This window comes from Solenopsis invicta, chromosome 1 (genome assembly GCF_016802725.1).
Source record: "Solenopsis invicta isolate M01_SB chromosome 1, UNIL_Sinv_3.0, whole genome shotgun sequence".
In the NCBI taxonomy this organism is placed as follows: domain Eukaryota; kingdom Metazoa; phylum Arthropoda; class Insecta; order Hymenoptera; family Formicidae; genus Solenopsis; species Solenopsis invicta.
Window position 1 is genome coordinate 2,402,241 of NC_052664.1, and position 21,414 is coordinate 2,423,654.

Genomic DNA, 21,414 nt, shown 5'->3' on the forward strand with positions numbered 1-21,414 from the left:
GGTCCGAGAATCTAAGATCTCAGCGCCCCCAGGTCCGGAAATGGGCCAAATCGAGAACTACTTAGCTATCGGTACGATTGGTATGAATAACTCCGAATAAATAATTGAGTAACCTAGAAGTATTACTAAATAAAAAAATGATTTGTTCTTGTTTTGCTAAATTATGTAATAATACGAGATAAAAAGTTGTAGGAGTAATTAAATGTAATGTGAAAAATACAAATTGATTTAAAATTAATTCGAAAACAATTAACAAGTTTAATAATCGTGAATTAATAATAAAATAAAGTATGTACATAGTAAATAATATAATAAAACAAAATGTATGTAAAAAGAAACATGGTAGTAATAAATGTAACTAATAATAAATAATTCTTTAAATTATTATTACTTGAACAAAAAAAAAGTAAAGTGTTTGAGATGTGACGTTCACATCTCATAAAATCTAACTGACCTGTAAAATAACACATTTTTAGATTTTGTTGAAGCTGCTTCTGCAGGATTGTATTTCATGTTTTTATTATTGCATATTTCCGCAGAACAACAACGAACCATTTTTATATTTTATATTTTTGTATGTACAACATAAATAAGTCAAATAATAATAATCTCAACACGCGTCTTGGTTGTACCTTTGACTATACAGTCTTAAAGAGTCAAAGGATTGTACCAATTATTACTTGAAATGCAGCTAGGTAATTCTCAATTTGACCAATTTCCAGACCCGGGGGCGCTGAGATCTTAGATTCTACTAATGGCTGCCTGTAAAGCAGTTCAGAGATATATAGTCAAAGTTTTGCGCCAATGTAAAGCAAAGCAAGAAAGACCGAGCCTCTTTTACGCGAGTTAGCGAGTTCAAGCATAACGAGATTATTAGATCTCAGTAACGGCTGAACCGATCAAATTCTGAGTAGTCTCAATCGCGATAGCTGGGTGAAAATTGCATGATAAAAGTGTTTTTATTTTTTCTCTCCGTGCCCCACGTGCGGAGATATCGCAAAGTCCAAATCTCGACGTTTTACATTTAAAAAACGTCATTATTATTATCATCGTCGCCAAGCGAATCTTGTCTAGTACATCTTTTTGACACAGTGGCGCTTGCTATTACACTATCAGCCCGCATTCATGCGACCATGTGATGGCATCATGGCCGCGATATGACAGATTTCCTAACCTGTAACCTATAATCTGAATTGTCAATAATATCTCGGTTCGCGGGGCAGACGACATTTTTTTTGCGTAATTTGTTTGTGTGGTATAATAATAAATTATCATTGTTGCCAAACGAATCTTGTCCCGTATACGTTTTCGACACAGAGTGGCGCTCGTTATATGTGATCATGGGTGCGTTTCGTTTCACGCATTATTTATTACATGGAACATTCGCAACAAATTTTATGATGCTTACACATCAATTTATCATTATTTTAAATTTATACATTGTTTTTTGATCAAGAGTAGACGGATAATGAACATCTTTTTGGATTTGCCATTTTATTGTCTGCCAACAAATTGCGAGAATCTCGATCTTTAAGAATGTCTGCGTAATCTACACAACTTTTAACTTGTGTACGCAATACAGTTTGCAACGTTGAAAAAGCAAGACGATGCGTTAAAAAAAGCTTGATGAGAGCTATAGTTAGCTCTTATATGTAATCTTTACAACATTTTTCTGGGTTATCTTTTAATAAGTTATAAATTATGAACGAATTGACGTTAGCCTGATCTAACATCTCATAAAAATAATCTCATATTGCATAGGCCATTTACGCGTTTTTGCTACAGTGGTGAAATCTTGACATTTTTTGTTAAAACGCAGAAACAAACCAGTCTCTCGTTGGTCAAAGTACAAAAATAAAGTCAAAAATTATACAAAATGCTATTAATAAATTTATTTTTGCTTGTTAAAGAAAAATTTACTTTTTTTTTACAATACGTAGGTTTTTGACATCCTGGGTGTAATGTACCCGTACCTTGAAAAAACACGCCTGTATAAAATTTTTAGTCGATTCTCGGAGACTGCTGTTATGGAGAATCACTAGTGGAGATATTGATAGAAATCCCAGTAAATATTAAATATTTAATGTATATACATGTAATGTTCGTAATGTGAAAAAAATATCCTGTATTTGTCATGTACATACATAGAATATTCAGAAATGTATATATATATATATATATATTTATGAATATTTATAGCATATTGTATGGATATATGTGGTATGCATATTCATTCAAGATGATAGTTGGAATATACATAATATATACGTCATGTATTAATAAAATTGGATCTTGCCTTTACAAATCCTTGTTGAATCTAAACGTAAAAAGCAATCGTAATAATTAAGGAATCTGTTTTTTTTCATTAAACGCAGTCATGATGATCCAAAAAAAAAACAGTACAATAAAACAAATTATATATATGCAAATTTTCAATAATAATTTAATTTTAGATTGGATTGCCATTTCTTTTTATTTTAACTCGCATTAAAGTCCATGATTACACCTGCAAAAATAGCAAAAAAAAATAACAATTGGAAATCAGATTGGAACGTAAAAAAACATTATTGACATAAAAAGCACATGGCAAAAATTAATTTTGCAACTAATTTGTTTATAACACCTATAACAATTGAAAAAGCGTCATATATGTTTCTTTAGTAATTTTTCCCGCAGAATGTATTGATGCAATCAAATTTTCTCTACAGTCTATTTTTAATAATTTGTCTATAACAATTAGTTGCAAAATTAATTTTTGCAACATGCTTTTTACGTCAATAATGTCTTTTCATACTCCAGTACTATTTTCAATTGTTACTTTTTGACTATCTTTACTAGCTATGGGCAAGAACAGGTTTAATTATTTATACAGTTTATTTATATAGTTTATTTTTAAAATATCTAAAGCTAAATAATCAAAGGGCTAGTGAGAGTGTTTGCGCGGTATTCAACACGCCAGTTTCTTCTTCTTCAAATCAGCTTTACTTCAAATATAACTTTTTATTAACAATCTCACAAGTGTACGTTTAGCTCAGTGTTAGGATACTAGGTTATCTTTCCGAAGATCTTAGGTTCGAATCACGACAGCGCCGATGCGTTTCAAAAATTTATAAAATAATGCGTAATTGTAATTAGTAATATAAAATCTTATATGCGAAACAGTAAATACAGGTTAAGCTATAAGAATAATAAGACATGTTAAAAAAAAAATTTTTTTTCAATATTTAATAATTGAGTATACATAGAATATACATTAAATGTACAATGAGTATACATAGAATGCATACTGAATATAAATAGAATGTACATTTGGAATGTACATAGAATGTGTATACATGGAATATTGGACAAATACCCTAATAGCATTTTCTGCAAGACAGAATCTGCGTGCAGTTAATTGCAGTAGAACTTACAATTAGTCAGATGTGCAGAAGATTATTCCCAATACAGCCATGCTGGCAGATTACTAGCAGACTGCTTCAATATTGCTGCACTGTACTTGTATATGAACTGTTTGCAGAAACTTGGTACAAATATTGAGCTATCTTGAAACAGATTCTTCCCGCAACTGCAGTCTGTAAACAGTCTAGCAAAGTTCTTCAGCAGAGTGACATAAGATTTTTTTAACATAAGTAGCGTACAGATATTTTACAGATCCTGTTCATATATGATCAGCAGATTTCTGTAAGTTTCTTACAACAGAAATGACGCGCAGATCTTGTGCAGATATTGTACAGATTCTGCTTAATCAGTGGCAGAAAGATCTACTGCAAAGTTTATAACAATTTCGGAATAAAATGAATTTAACAAATGAGTGTTGGTGCCACTCCTAGGCAGCCACGCCGCGGAAGATCTTCTCGTGAGTCGAGTGCGGCCACAGGCGTTATATCTAGACGCCGCCGCGACCGACTATCCAGTTCATACTTTAGTGAGTCTTTATATAGGAGCTGCTTGTTATAACCTTGAGACAAATACTCGCTCTCATTCTTTTCAAACATGATGTGTGTGTGGAACGCTGTTCCACATAAAATTTTATATTTTCACATGTAAATAACAATTTGTATTGTTATTTAATCTTGTACATAAATTAAATATTTAATTCAAATTTAATTTTTTTTAAATCCATTTTAAGATTATACTAATATTCTGGTAAAAGAATTTTACAAATCTTGCAGCAGATATGTATACAAATTTCTTACAAGAATTTGACTGCAAAATCTTTCAGAAGAATTGAACAGAATGAGGAAGCAGATCATAACGTCCTGTTGGCAGAATCTTTCAAGAATCTGCTGCAAGATTTACAGCAGTCTTGCAGAAAATTGCTACTAGGGTATACACATGTATATTGCATGGATGTACAGTGTACATACAGCACGTTGCATTTGCATATTCCTATGATAGCCAATGTACGTTTGTGTATCACTGTATGTGCATAGGATATGCACACTGAAGTATATGCAACGTATATACGTTTTTAAAAGTGCGCGTGTAGCTCGAGATTTCCGTACGCAAGGAAACGAAATCGTCCGACTTACAACAAATCTAAAGACTTGTTCGTGCATGTTTTTCATAAAGTTAAATCGAAATGTTGGAACAAATGACTCGGCACATGCTAAAATTCGCAATGACTTTATAACTTGAAAGTTTCAAATTATAAGATTGTTTGTCGCAAGCGGTCTACTTGAAATAGTCGACAGCACGAAGCAGTAACCGTCGAGCATGAATTAAACAGAACATGTGGAAATGCGAGAACGCAAAAATGATGTTCATGATTTCCTCAATCAATCAATGGAAGCAAAGCAACTTAGTTTACTCACATGTGAAACGGCAAACGATGTGGTTAAAGCTTTCAAAAATTCATGAACAGAGATTGGCATCAAATGAACTCGTGCTGAATCAAAGGTATCACGAGTATTGTATGGCTTCTGAAAATTTCGTTGTCAAATATTTTACAAAGATACAAAATCTCGCACAACAGCTAAAGGACATTGACCAAAATATCGATGATGTGTCGATTATGGTGAAGATTCTGGAAAGCCTCCCGCACAAATACAGCGCGTTCAGGACAGCGTGGGATAGTGTAGATGAAGAAAAACAAACGCTCGACAATCTAATGGAAAGACTAATAAAAGAAGAGAGTCAACAATCTGCAGATGATGATGTCGTTAGTGCTTTCGCCGCAGTCAGTATAAGTAAAAAGAAAATCCCTGAAAAGCAAAGTGATTTCTCGGCAAATCAAAGCAAGAAGAAGGAGCGGTGACTGCTACTACTATGGAAAGAAGAGGTACTATGCTTGAAAATGCAGACAGAAAAAACGCAACAGCGAAGGCAAAGAATCAAAAACTTCGCAAGGGTCATCGGAAATTTGTGTTTTCGTACCATGTTGCATACGGTATTTTATGCAAAGAAAGTATGTTTTTTGCGGCATTCGAGGGAAAACAAGCGTGTTTTACTGTCACTGCCTGTCCCGGTTATAGGTTATAAAAGATCAGTATACTACCTTTGCTCATGCATTCGATTCTGCACACAGCGCATGCGCTACGAAATGTTCACAGTTTCTTGACAAAAGCACGATTGCGCATGCGAACCATACGAGAATATTGATTTTACCGTCCATGGACGGCAATATCCCCTGTCCCAAAGATTGTCCATTTACGGCCATGTTACCAACTGTCCCAGAATGTTGCAAAAACGTGCGTCCTTTGCATAAATCTAGAGGTTAGCTTGTACCAATATTATAAGTCGATAAATATTTCTGGTAATCTTGCTAAAAATAAAATAAACATTTTCATTAAGAAATATCCAGAGATCCTACATCCAAATTTAAATTTTAAGTAAAAAATGTAAAGCTAATATAACAGATTTTAGCATGAAACAAAATAAATGACCTTCTACTATAAAAGCGTATCTGCATATTTATTGTAAATTGCAAGAGAAATTTTTATTGCTAAGAGAAAGCAATAACGGATGTAAATTGTGTAACATACATGTATAAAAATTCTTTTTGATTGTGAATAACGAAAGCGTTGTTTCAAATATTTTTTTCTTAAATTATATCTGCTTTTTGAAAATTATATTATCTAAACTGTTTTTTCATATTATCAAAAGTAAAGAAATATATATGTTCTGTTTCTGAGGAATTCTTTATATAATGTATCAAATTCTCCACTTTAACCCCTTCTGCCTTTATTTGAGGATAAAATTCTATGATACTTTTCTCTTATTTATATTTATGACAGAAATTCATATGTAATCAGTGTTCTGATATTATATTAATGTCAAGAAATAAATAACAAAAATAGTAATAATTTGTTAGTTATTTAGTAAATAACTAACATAATATCGCAATGAGTTATTTTTTATATCAATAATCAGTTATTTTTTAGAAAAAAGGATATTAATAGTAACGATTTGTTTTTCTAAAATAACATTTTCTGAAAATAAAAGAAAACATTTGAATTTTTGTAAAATATGTTTAATTTGTTGTATTTTTGAACATTAAGTGAATAATAATCTTTTTACATGTCACAATATTTATTATACAAAAATAGATTTTAATACGAGATTATTAGAAATGTATTTATTAGGTAGAAATTTTGGAAGAAAAAATAAAATATTTAGGGAAGAAAGGAACGAAATCTTAATTTGACATTAATGTGCATGAAATTATTTATATAGATATAGTTTCGACCATGTATACAATGAATTGTATCAAAGAAATTGCTTTTTTTGTTAAGGAGAAAGAGAAAGACAAGGCTAAGGAGCACAAGGAGAAGCACAGTGAGCCCGAAAGACATCCACGACCGAGTAAGTAGTGTTGTCAAAAATTAAGTAAAGTTGCGTTTTGCGTTAATTGTATCGAAAGTATTCTCAATCGATTTATCCTGAGGGGATTATTTTTCTAAATCGATTAGAGCTCGTAATTTATCGAGTCCCCTTTGCATTTTCGTGCATAAACTGGATTTGAAGATAGAATATTTACATATATATCTATATTATATATAATCTTTTGGACTGCTGTCTGTTCATGTCGGTCTCGAAAATCAAACGTTCGTCGTACATATTTATTATATTTGTACAATTATACGTCAGAGATGCTCACCGCTTTCGAGATTTATTTATATAATCATAGTCATTATTCATTTATCGTTATTTGTTAAGATATATTATAATAAAAATTATTTTCAGTGAGATAAAAAAGCCAATAAGAGCAGACACAAATTCCTACTGCGTAACAATACAATTATTTAATATTATAATTAACAAGCTTCAAAAGCTTTGTCAAGATGTTAAAAATAAATGATGACCAACTTTGTCAAAATCGGTCAAAATTAGATGTATCCGCTGCGACAGGCGAACCGAAATCAAGGATCAACGTGTCTTAAAGCTTGTTAATGATTAATAAATAATTGTATTGTTACACATTAAGAATTTATATTGGCTCTTATTAGCTTTTTTATTTCACTGACTTTGTGTCTTTAAAGCTTTATTTTTTGTCTTAGTTTTAAAAATTGTTTTGTCTTAAAATTGTCTAAAAGTAGTAACGCCACACTGTGCTGAGAAATATGTCAAATTTTTCATATTTAATTTTATCTTTGTAAAAGTTTATACGAAGCAAATTTTATATATAGAATGAAAACGCTGGTGAATTAAATTAATGTAAATGCATCAGTAGTAAAGAAACAAAACTTTTCAGTTAAAAGCTTAAAGCTGATTTAAAATGATTTAAGTTTTAGTTGCTGATGCATTTGATTACATCTGTCTTTGCTAAATATACTTTAAAAATAAATTTGCAAAAGCGTTTGCAATGCGGTGAGTGTCAATTATCATAATTGCGTCGTATTAATGTTTAGGCAGATGCATGTAATTCTGTCTATTTCTTTCTATTCCTTTGCCTCTGCCTTTAAAACCCTCATCTAGTAATCGGTAGTTATATCGATAGATACTGTATGAAAATTATTTTGCGATGTATTATTCGCCTTCGTAGTCCTTTGCAATTAAGTCAGAAAAATCCTGTTTTCAAGCGGTGACAAATCATGATACAGTTTCCCACATCGATTTCCATCGATACTATATCATCCATTTTATCCATTATATCTTGTATTGTCAAAAAACCTATTATCATTTAGCAAGTATTTTAACAAAACGAATGTGTTTATATATTTTTTTAGATTATTTAAGTTATAAAATTTTTTTAATAATTATTGTATTTATGCGAAGAGAAACATGATCATTACTTGATCAAACATGTATGTATTTCAATATGTAATGTTAATTTTTCTTTAATATTTTCTCACCTATGTGGTTATCACTATTATACTAGAGTCTTTTTACAACGAAGTAAACATATACACTAACAAGATTTAAAATAAACTTTGAATAAATGTTAAGATTTATGAAAATATAATAAAAGAACAATTCTAATAAAAAAAAACTAAAAAGTTAAAATATATATGTTTCAGTAGTATTGCGTGCTGCAAACTTTTCAAATGCAGCTGTCATCCAGTGATTTACTGTACTGCAATGTTAACTATTCGTAGCGTCATGGTATCGCTAATCAATCATAAATCCATTAGTTCTTTGATAATCCACGATTCAAATTAATGATGAAACTCTTAATATTTATAATATCGATAAATAAGAGGTAATTGAGAGATTACTGTAGCTCTCAGGGCATTTCAATAATACAATCACGAAATCAATTAATTGCACATTTTCCGTCATCCTTGATAAGTAACGATCGCTGTTATCATATAAATTATTTATTATCCTTTCATAATAGTAATCTCTTACGCTCTTTCACATTCCTTCTTTCCCTTCATCCTTTTTTCTCTTCTTTCCTCTTTACCTCTCTTCAGTAGTCACGCATCAGTAGCAATCTTGACCATCATTGCATTTCATTCGTCATCGTTGTCATCAAAATCATCAGCAGCAGCAGCAACAACAGCAGCAACAATAACAACAGCAGAATTAATGTCGTTGTCATTGTCATCTTTGTCATCATCATCATCATCATCATTATCATCGTTATCGTCGTTGTCGTCGTCGTCGTCATCGTCGTCATCATCATCGTCGTCATCATCATCATTGTTTTCATTATCATCATTGTCTTCTATTTTATCGAATTTGATACTTTTTTCAAATTACTTATTTGTGAACATTAGCTCTATTCTTATAAATTCTCGCACAAGAATATACGATCGGGAAGAGATGTGTCGTAAATTAGATTGATCAAGATTACGTGACAGCGGGCTCAAGATGTCTGTTAGAGCATATAAGCGCGATTACACTTCTCCTGGCAAGTGACTTGTCGATGCCGTCATTATCGCCGCTACTGTCAGGTCCAAGACTTGCTTCACTTCACAAGAAACTCCTGCAAGTCTCACATCACAAATGTATAATACGTTTGATCACCCCAATGAAAAATAAGAAATTAAAACGATATTGAAACGACATCGAAATTTGATCGAAAAGAGATCAAAATCCAATATCGATACGACCCAATAAGCAAAACAATATTTTTCAAACCTGATCTACAACTTTACTTTCTATTTCTTGCTTTTTGCTTCTTGCTTTTTTTATCTTTTTGCGCACTGTTTTACCAACAATCGTGTTTTTTGTCATATGTTTCTTGTCTTTTCTGAAGTTTGTCAAATTTTATCTCGGACAACAAAGACAAAGAAACATGTTGGTTAGGTTAAATATGACCACGGTATCATGGCAAATCGAACATAGTCTGATAAAGAATATGTTTGATAAAGAAAATGAAAGTGAGATACAAGTAAACGAAGCTTTTGGCGAATTGTTTGCTAATTTTGTGCAGAAAAATCCTTGCCTTTTGTGCATGACGATGTCTCTCGGCTTCGTGTGACAAAAATACACAAAGCAAGGAAACAAAAAGCAGAAAGCACAAAACAAAAAGCAAAAAGGACAAGACAAAACGCAAAGAGCACATTGTAGATCAGGCTTAAAGAACATCGTTGTTTTTCATTGCTTACTTGGATCATAGACATAGTATAAATAGACCAGACATCCTATGCGATGAATGGCACGTGTGAAAGAGACAAACGCTAGGCGATTTTCTTGTCTCTCTCTAATAGAAGAGAGTTCCCACTTAATGTTTCCCCCACTCTCTTTTATTAAAGAGAGACGAGAAAATCGCTTGGCGTTATCTCTCTTGCACGTGCCACTCATCGATTGGCATGGTATGTCCAGTCTATTTATACTATATGTCTATGACTTGAACATCGAAGATTATTGTATTCTTACATATTTTTAAAAGGATTTCTGAGTTCTAAAAATCTGAAAAAATTCTGGTGTACTTTCCAACATTCCAGAATACGATCTTATAATTTAACTCGAACTGTTTTAAACTTTTTTGTATTAGACCAAAATTTGTTATTACTAAAAAATTCATAACTTTTTTATACGTGTATTAAAAAAATCTTTTAACTTTAAAAAATCAAAAGTTACTTAGGTGAAAAAAAATGTGATGACGCCTACTTCAAAAAAGTATAATTATTTGTTAACATAAAAACTAATAATTTTGATTTATGGAAAATAGGAAAAAGGGTTTTATAAAATTACTTATTTAAAATTTTTTAAAAGATTTTATTATATTTTATTGCATTTCTTAAGCCAAAGACGTCTTATTTTCATACTTATTTATCCAAATGCACAGATATGACCTAATCAAATTGTACATTTTATATAAGTAAAATAATTATTTACTTACATTATTCATTGAAATTAAAATTAAAAATAGCAAAAAAAATATGATTCTTCACATTTATTTGCGAAAAATACTACTTTGCAGGACCCGAAAAAGGGGGAGGGGGAATTGTTGGTGATTCCAGATTAACTTGCACGTATCGCTATACGACTGACAAACTACGGCGTTACTTGATCGACAAGTTTTCATTATCAATAACTTTTTTGGCGAAGGAGAACAGATTGCTTCCGTTAACGTGTAATGAATAATTCGAAATTGAAAATTTGCTGGAGTCTTTAAAGATTCACGGTGTCCTCGGAGGGTTAACATTAATTAAAGTAAAAATATTTTTTTTTAAGTAAAAAGAATTTGGGAATTTTTTTCTCACCTCTGTGAAACTAAATGCTATGCTAGAATTATATTACGTTCCCAAATTTTTTTTAACTGCGGAGATGCTTTAGAAAAAAAGAGAACTTTGCCGAGGTTTTTTCTCAAAAATTTTTTTCCGTAAATTTCCAACGAACACCTATCCAAGTCAATACCGCTACAAACGTTTCTTGACTTCTATGTACAGGAACTGATACTTGTGTGATAATCCGTTAACACTTTGCGTAAATACGTGCATACGAACATACACACACACACACACACACGCACACACACACACACACACACACACACACACACCACCACACACTCACGCGCGGACACACACACCACACACCCACGCGCACACACACACACACACACACACACACACACACACACACACACACACACACACATCACTGATAAATTAGTTCAATATATATTGTCGAAAAGATAAAACGTATAAGCAATAAAGATAAACTCTTGGATAAAGCATATTTTTTATAAAAACATACATAAAACTATAACTTTTCTACTGATTTTTACAAATACTGAATAGCATCTGGAATCACTGTTCTATTATTCATTTAAATAAGAACATAAAGAAAGAAAAAATCAATATGGTACAATAATTAAATTAAATATGAAAAAAATTTGTTGTTTTATTTTAAATCATTATTCCAAATAATTAATATGAAATAATTGTTAAATAAATATTAGATAAATATTTAATTGTTATTTTAAATAAGTAATTAATTTAAAGAAAATGTTAAATTAATGTAAATTAAATAAACGTTTTTTTTCAAATTGCTATTTCAAAAAAGCAATATAAAATAAATGTTAAATTAAAACTAAATTAATATTAAAAATAAATATTCCTTTAACATTATTTCAAATAAGTAATTAATTTGTAATTTATTGTATCGCTGTGGAGAATTTGGGGTCACAAGTTGAAACAATTGTAATTTTTTGAGTAAAATTGTTCACCAGATTGGAGAATATTATATTTACGAGAATTTTAATAACACGAAGATCATGGGAATATGAAGTGTTAATTGTGTAAAATAAATATAAAACATTTACATCTAGCTTGATTCTTTGCTCAATTGTTTTTTATTAATTATTAAATAAATCTCAGGCAACACGCATGTCTAAACGTCATTCAATAGACGTCTTAAGACGTTTTATTTACAAATAGACGTCCTAAAGACATCTTAAAAACTTCTAAAAGACTAACAGATGTTTTCATTTAAAAATGTAATGTTTGGGATGTTTCTTCAATTTGTTATTTTAAGTTAACATTAAATAAACGTTAAATATATATTTCTTTTAAATCATCATCTGAAATAAATAATTAATGTGAAATAAATATTTAATTAATATAAAATATTATTTTTTTACAATGAAACTGTATAATTTATAACTAATGAAAAATAAATATTAAAGAGCATTTTAAAAAGATTAACTGTTCATTGGGGAAATTCAGATGAGTTTTTGAAGACAATACACAGTGTCGACTTGTATCGTAACTGGAAAGCACCCGAGATTTCATATGCGCCTTAATCAATGTAGGTTCTTTAATTGAGATGCCATATTTTTCATAGTTCAAAGCGACTGACGGGTGCTTCGGTCTTGGATTAAACTTCTGCACCAAGAATATTCCTTTTTTCTGATGCTCTGCACAGTATGAAATCGTTTGATAAGGTCCGAGATTCAAGTAGTACAGATCATCTATCGAAAGTTCAAGAAATCTAATAAATCGATTATTTTCTTCATTATCGAGTGATGTATGACTTCAAAGAATGGTGCTTTCAATTGAAGTAGATTGAATTCTTGAACGATGATTTGCAAACGAGGGACGTTAGGGACGTTAAGTCGAGATTTCAAAGTCTGTGCTATGCCTTCATACATGATATCACTCAAAATCGTTCATTTTCTAAACAATGAATCCATACGATAGAAAATATTTTGAATATTACATGAATTTCAGCCACGTATTTTTCCTTATGCAATATATATACCCTGACTGGAAATCATTATTTTCACCCCTTTATATCTCCGGAATTGTGCCTGTGCTCATTTTGAAATTTTACTGGGATTAATGTTTCATCTAGTACTATTTGACATGAAAAAAGTTTGAAATTCGAGGTCCAAAAATTTGGCATCAATCGTTGGTTATTTCTTCTTCTTATTTTTCAATTCCCATATTAAGATTTGTTTTTTCTCCATACATTAAAATTGAACTTTTTGTACTATTTATTTTTTTTCTTACTTGCTCTAATATGAAAGAAAGAAAAAGATAAAACGTGCAAGTTTAGTAAAAAAAAATAGGCTTAAAGTGATGCTAGGTCGTCCTTTTTTACCGACCGAACGTTAATTTTTGGGCATGCCGTTCTTCTAATTGCATTTACAGATTTAAAAATCTTTTTCCACAATTAAAGTATAGACAGTAATGTATAATGGACTCTATATAAGGATAAGGAAAACCAAAAAAATTGAGAATAATTTTCCAATTTTTTTTGTTTTCATTATCCTTATATAGCGTCCATTATACATTACTGTCTATACTTTAATTGTGGAAAAGGATTTTTAAATTTGTAAATGCAATTAGAAGAACGGCATGCCCGAAAATTAACGTTCGGTCGGTAAAAAAGGACGACTGTAGCATCCCCTTAATATCATGTGAAAAGTATCATATTAATATCGTTTTGATCTCAAATCAAAATTTTACATATAAGTGGATATACATAGTGTTACAACAGTAAAATTGAACAAAACAGTAACTGAAGTAGTTATCATTCATGTCAAATTGTTTAAAATAATTCTAAAATAAGTCGAAATTCGAACGAAAGTCGAGTTTTTATACTCTTGTCAACGCAATCAAACTACTTTCGGCATCTAAAAGGTCGTTTCGACATCGTTTTGATATTAGCTTTCTCACTGAGACGTACATTTACTGTGCCTGCTGTCTCTCACGTCATGTTAGTATTTTCTAAATTACTGTATATCAAACAACTCGTTTTCTCATTCTTTCCCTTTTATAATTCGCTCTGATTGACTCGGTATTTCTATTATAATAATTTCTTATGCGTTTTAGACTCAATAATCTCTGATGCGTTTTTGAAGATTTCTTTCCATAAATCCCAAAAAGATTTCTTGCAAAAGATTAGTATCTCAATTCGCAAAGCAAATTTATCCTAATGGATGAGTGTAAAAGTTTGTTTGATTTATTATTAAAACCCAAACAGTAATTTAATATACAACACTTTTTATTAATCAGTGATGTAATTGTTGTCGTCTTTTCTACAATCTTTTCCCAACGTTTTGATAGTATAAGAATACCTCGATCGTAAAATGATCTCGGTTTTACATTGAAGAAGGAAAAAATGTGACTTTTAACAACTTTAAAAAAATGTGAATTTTTTTTCTTATTCACATTGTTTTCTAATAATCGAAACAAGTGATAATCTGATGGTTCGATATCAGAGAAATACGATGGATGTGATGTGATATCCCATTTCAATTCTTTTAATTTGAACATGGTTTATTTTGTACTCTGGTTACGCGTTGTCATGGTGAAAAGCGACTTCCTTACGATTGGTCAAAATTGGACGCTTCTTCTCAACTACTATTTTTAAATTGTCCAATTGTTGACCGTGTTTGTCAGAATTAATACTTTGGCCGATGGGAAACAGCTCAAAATAAATTATTCCTTTGCAATTCCACTAAACAGAAAGCACTTTCTCAGGTCGCAAATTGGACTTTGCACACTCTTCTACTTTCAGTTATCAAGTAGATTTGCGTTGAGCATTATTGTACAGAATTCATTTATCATCACCAATTACAAGTAGATCCACAGTTGACTCTTTATTTATTCAAACAAGCAAATAAACAAATGCAGGACCTTTATTCTATTTGTTCATTTCGATCAACAAACGCTCATATATCGAGCTTCAAAATGTACCCTTTTTTAAATGTCGAAATGCGGTCGTGTCGCCAATGTTGAAGCACTTTTGTTAGCAGTCTTTTCTGTTAAAACTTGTGAATTATTTTGCACTAAATTGTGCAACATCACATCATCTACGAAGGTTGGCTAGAGAATGGCTTTTTGCCAAGGTAAAAATTATCACGTCTAAACTTTGCACACTATTTCTTAACAATTCAAATTGCTGATGTACAACCCCGATAGACGTCTTGACGTTTTTTACGGCAGTTCCAACTATCACACTATCACTCTTCCGACACTCATGAAACATAACATGCTGTAAATACGACTTTTCTTTGCTTATTTCATTTTATAAACAGTGCTTGTTGTTGCGATAAACGTCGCAATAACCGGTTATGTTACATTAAACAATTAGAGATAATGTTGAAGGCTTTTAGTAATTTTATTCTTGTTTCTTACTGAATTTTAAACAAAAACAGAAAGTGTCGTGTGATTGATTTGTGTCTCTTACTGAAAAGCTCCTGTAGTAACCTTCAATAGACAACGCTTCTAAACTTGAAAATATTTCCAATATATAATAAATAAAATAATTTAGTAATGTTAGAAATATAAGAGCCTAGTATTAAAAATAGCAACCTACTAAAATATCATATTACAAGAAATTAACAGAAAATAACTAAAAAATAACTATCCATCATAAACAGGGAAATATTAGAATAATATCTTCAAATGGATCTCTTGAAACTGTGGCCAAACTTCATAGTCCATTCTTCAGAACGGTCTCTTTCAAAATTGTCTTAAGTATAATCCTAAGACACTAAATTCAGTTCTTAAGACACCGATGACTTTAAAATGGTTCAAGACATCTTAAGATTGTACTTATAACATTCTTAAATATAAGAACAGATTACAAGTATTAGCCTCTAACTATTCTAGAAAACATTTTCTTTTTTTTTTTTTCAAAAATATGTTGTTTGCGGGATATATAACTGTTTCGGAACATTTTCACCATTTTACATCCTTTAGACCGGTAATCTCCATTCTGCATCCAATAACTCTTAACAATAAGAAGGATAAGATTTTGTAGAAATGTCGCAACCTCGTTTTGATAATACTTAATAGATTATAGCAAATGATAATGCTCATATTTACTTGAAAATATTATAGAGTTCAAATTTTCAATGTGATAATAATATAAAGTAAAATATAGAAAAGAAATCAAATAAAAACTATTTGAGATGCATTTGATATAATTTAATTATATTCTTAAAATTTTGGCGTTGATATTGATAGTTTTAAAATGAATAAGCAGCGTATATGGTATATTAATCATAAAATTACTCAATTTTTATTTTCAACAGACATTAATAGGTGATATTTTTGTTGAAAATTGGCAGCAACATTCCCATATTAAATTTATTTAAAAAATTCTGAACTTTATTAAATTTTCTTGAAAATTATTTCGTAAAAATATTTGAAAAAAAATTTATTTATTAATATTATTTGTAAATAAAATATTTTATTTTTTATGCAATTCTTCACATTTTTAATTTTATTTAGAACCACATTAAAACATGCAATTATGCAATATATCTTCAATAAAAGAACACATCAATATTCATATACGCAATAAAAAAATTATTCTACAAAATTTATTTTAAACTTGACAATACATTTTAAATGGGTTATATGTGAATTAAACTTAACTTTTGTTATTTTCTGTTATTATTTTGTGAATTATGTGATTCTAATTTTTGTTATCTTGTGTCGTAATAAGATATAATTTGTATAGCAATTAACTAATGATTGAAATTGTAATAATTAGTTAATTATTGAAAAAACGCGATATTGACGTTTGTATTGAAAAAAAACATTGTAGGACGTCTTTAAGACAATTAAAAAAGTTTACGCAGGAAGATCAACCATTCACTTTCTTTTGGAAAGTTTTCCTTTCTTGCCGAATTTCGCGAGAACGAAGGAGTATCCAAACAGTGATTAGTTTTGACTTCCGGTGAGAATAATCATCGCGATTAGACATGCGTGTGCACAAGATACGGCTCAGAGAAATGTATTCATCAATCGTACTCTTTCTTGTACAATATGTTTTAGCCTTTCTCGCAACTATCGCTCCTCCCCATCGCCCTCTTCATCACGCCAAATCCACAACCACTAACACCACCAACATCACTGTCACTACCGCTAACAGTACTAGCGCAAGTACCGCTCCGGTAAAACGTTCCCCGGTAAAGTATTCGGTTCATATGACCGCCCATCACCTACCTACGTCGGGCGCTGCCGCTGCGGCCAGGCCGGAGCGCGGCGTTAAAGATTTAAACCAAAGGTACCGTGGTGCGAATGACGAGGCTCAGGCAAAACTGGCCCGCAGGCATCCAGCTGCGGCTGCAGCCGCCGGCGATGATCCATCATCCAAATCATCCCTCGCGCGATCCGCATCAAATCGAGCCGCTACTACCGCCGTTCAAGCTAGTAAGTAGCATGTTGTGCTGTGACTAAAAAGAGAGTCCCGGTTTATACCTAGTCTCTCGCTCTTTTTTTTTTTAAATATTGTCAATTTATTAGCCATTGTTTTTGCTTCGTGTATTCGCCAGTCTGTGCATCTATATTGTCGATGTAACTTTGTGGTTGATGTAAAATATTTTTTTTCTGTTTTTTATTTATACATAGAGTGTCTTACGGGAAGTTGCTGAAATTAATTAGCTCTTATTGTGTAACGTATACAGGTATCGAAGAAAAGAATAAAATTGCGTTAATGGAAGACATTTGATAGTTTTATTTTAGTATATTATTTAGTACAATAAAAACGTTTTACATAATTTTATTATACTTTATAAGAAATAGTAAAATCAGATATTTCAATAATGTATATTTTCAAAGTTTACATCGTTACTATTTGAACAAAAATCAATTTTTTTATAAAAACTATATCAAATGTTCTCTAAGCAATCATTTGTTATGCTATTTTTTTAATGACTTTACTCAGATTCTCCTTTTTTTCGAATTTTCAGAATAACTTTGGAGTAAATTATCTTTAATCCATAAAAATGTGCCTCATCAGGAAAACTAATTTGACTTTTGTCAATTTCCTTACTTTCAAACAACTAAATCATTGTCTTGCAAAATTCTATGCATTGCTCTATAACTCATTTTATTAACAACTAATGGCTTGTTGTTTTGTACGAATATAGTTTTAAAAAACTTCGTAAAATTCTATGCAGCGAAGATTTAGAGATTCCGAATACTTGAGCTGCTTTTCTAATGGAGGAATTTAAATTTCTCTGCAATAATCCGCCATGTCGTTTACTGTTTACTTCGTTACTACGGGAGGGTTCCGATAGCGCACATCCCGATAGCTCACCAACTAATCATCTTGACTTATCTAACCCAACCTACGGAAAATCTCTAGGCATCTGCCATTGTGAATGGTTTGTGTGCTATCGGGATGTGCGCTATCGGAACCCGCCGGTTATACTGCCGTATACGAAGGTCCCAATAAATCCCCAGATAGCAAAACGTGAAAACTCAATGTAAAATAAATCATTGCACGGATTAAATTGCTCGTCAATTGCTATTATAGTGCCGTTTATTTAATGCGACGAAAATGTTTTATTCAATTCAGTAGCAATATGTTGAGTTTTATTGTCGAGCAAATGTGGAATGGCTACAATTATTGCAGCCAATCTGTGATAAGTATTTTGCAATAAGTTGTTGGAAATTTGCCATTATTATATTTTGAAAATTGTTTATAGAAATCTGTGAGCAACATGTGAGAAACAATTCCCATTTATAAGTTATGATAAATATAATGCCGATAATTATTAGGAACTTACTGGTATTTTGGAAACCGTTGCTGACAAAAATGTCCTGACAAGAGGTACCTCCTTCTATTGCTTTGCTGACATCTATGAAAATATTTGTGGCAAATTGTCAACAACTTGCAATTATTTGGCAATCTGGATCGTGCCTACAGTCCTGAATAATGCCGTATTGAATAAAATTGTTGATTATTCTGCAAAAAATGTATGTGAAATTATTTTAATAGTTTAAAAATAGATTAAAATGGATAAATTAAAATTGCGTTAAAAAAATAGAATACTGTACATGAATATAGTAATTCAAATAAATTTTCTAATCTTTTTGTTGTGTTTTCGCTTTTAACTCTATACGTTCTCTATTTGGTACGAAATTGTTTGTATGCATCAGCGTACACTTTTCCCCTAGACAAAAAGCCCTTAATAAGATAAACTTTTTCTTCTGTTAAGAGGGCACTTATTTTTTAACACACTTTTGGTCTCAGAGACGTTAGAATAAAACTGCGATGTTTTAAGTATAATACTATATACAATGTAACATCATAACCTAACTAAATCATAGAGAGGATGGCAGTGTTTAGATGGCAGTTAGTTTCAGCAACTTCCTGTAGGATTTCCTGTACAGGATGCCATTTTAATTAATGCATTAGAATATCTCGAGAACTAAATGAGATGGTTATATCCAGGTTTTCCAGGTTGTATGATATTAAAGATACATATTAAAAAAAAATTTTACTTTGAAAAAATGGGGTGCAAAAAATAAAGTTTTTTTGCCATATCAGAGACTTACGAAATGTGTAATATTTTTTTTTTTTTTATCTAGACGGATGTGACATTAAAATGTTACTTTTACTTTTTCAAACGCACTTTGATCACTATAATCCGATTTTTTTAAATTGAGATAGAGCAAATTGAATTTTTTTTTTGTTTTTTTAACGCAATAGAGTAGGCCTGTGTGTAGAGAAAGCACATCTGAAGAAAAGATTCGTTTAAAGATTATACCTTAAAAATTTTTTTATTAATATTCCATCAAACCTTTAGAAATTTGAAAAGTAATTTAAAATCTTTTTCACAACTTATACATTACAATACAAAATTAGAAGGCCCATGTCAGTTACAGCAGTTCTTAGTGCCAAATAATAATTTTTAATTTTTACAATCTCCAACTTAAACTGCACGCCGTATATTCATCTGACTTAAAACATAATCATGAAACCGGAATACGGAATATTAATGCTTTCAAAGCATATACATATAATATCCTCTAAAATTATACATTACAAGTCAAAAACACAACGCGATTTAAAAAGATAGTCGAAAATTTCTTTGACAATTCATACGCTACAAAACAACATCGTTTAAAAGTAGCTTTCATATGCAGTAGGTTGCGGCAGTAAATATATCACATGATTTATCTTTTCTCTTTTTCTATGCAATATAGAGACAAAGAGAAAAGAGATAAATTGTGAATCACATGATATCTTCGCATTAATAGCGTACCATGTATGAAAAGATACTTTAAGAGAATCTGAAAAAGAGTTAAAAACTTCTTCAATAACTCTTACAACGCGTTATTCATTTCATGATTTTCGAAACAACATTAATTAAAAATTTTTTCAATTTGCTTCCTTTTAACGATAAAAAGTCAGATTACAGTGATCAAATATGCATTCGAAAGGATAAAGTAACACTTTAATGTGACATTTGCTTGGATGCTGAAAAAAAATGATTAGACATTTTATAAGCCATTAAAAATGACCAAAAACCTCATTTTTTGCATCTTTATGTTAGAATATTTCAAAAACTTGACATGATACATCTTCGTGGCCAGATTTATAATCAGGGCATTAAATTCTACCAAAAACAACTTTGTTTTCTTTAAGGGGGCATCTCATGTAAAATCAATTTTTTTCTGCTTTTCGTTGAAATTGTTAAAAAATTATCTCAAAAATATGAAAAAAAAACATTAGAAAGTTATAAGAGAATTCCTTTTTTGTGTTAATTTTGAAGAAAGATGAGTTGACCTCAGCGGCCGGAGCGCGTAGTTATACAATTCGGACTTTGGCGTGAGGCGTGACCACGAGTCTTATTTTTTGCTGAAATTGTTAGGAAATTATCTCAAAAATAAAAAAAAACAGTTATAAGAGACTTCTTTTTGTGTTAATGTCAAAGAAAGGTAAGTGGCTTTAGCGGCCGGAACGCGTTGTATACAACTTTAAACGTCTTTTTTTCAAAACGCTAAATTTTACGCGCCGGCCTATGTAACTCAAAAACTACTTGACCGATCATCTTCCAATTTTACATGCTCATTCTTCAACTATCTGGTCACAACATATATCCGATCATTAATATTTTGCTTTAAACAATAATTATTAACAATTGTTCAAAAAGGTGTTTATGTCATCGGTTTTGCACTTTTATGAATTTTATTAATTATTTAGATATATGCAGTGCGTTATTATATAAACTAACGAAATTTTCTTGAAATTTTTGTTTCACATTAATTCTGTGACCTCGGCGTAGGCCGGCGCAAATTCAAGGAGCCAATTTCAATCAGC

The 21,414-nt window shown here is 30.9% G+C and overlaps 1 protein-coding gene across 17 annotated transcripts in view; it reads left to right on the top strand.

Moving 5' to 3' along the window:
- Positions 1-21,414, top strand: part of LOC105200057 — a 233,621-nt gene that overhangs the window by 177,686 nt on the left and 34,521 nt on the right. For 16 of the 17 annotated variants that reach the window (XM_039447361.1, XM_039447400.1, XM_039447368.1 and 13 more), the window contains 2 exons: positions 6,738-6,807; positions 17,136-17,513. In XM_039447361.1, coding sequence (XP_039303295.1) covers positions 6,738-6,807; positions 17,136-17,513 — 448 coding nt within the window. The remainder of the gene's footprint in view (positions 1-6,737; positions 6,808-17,135; positions 17,514-21,414) is intronic. The other variant, XM_026139306.2, reaches the window with a different exon arrangement.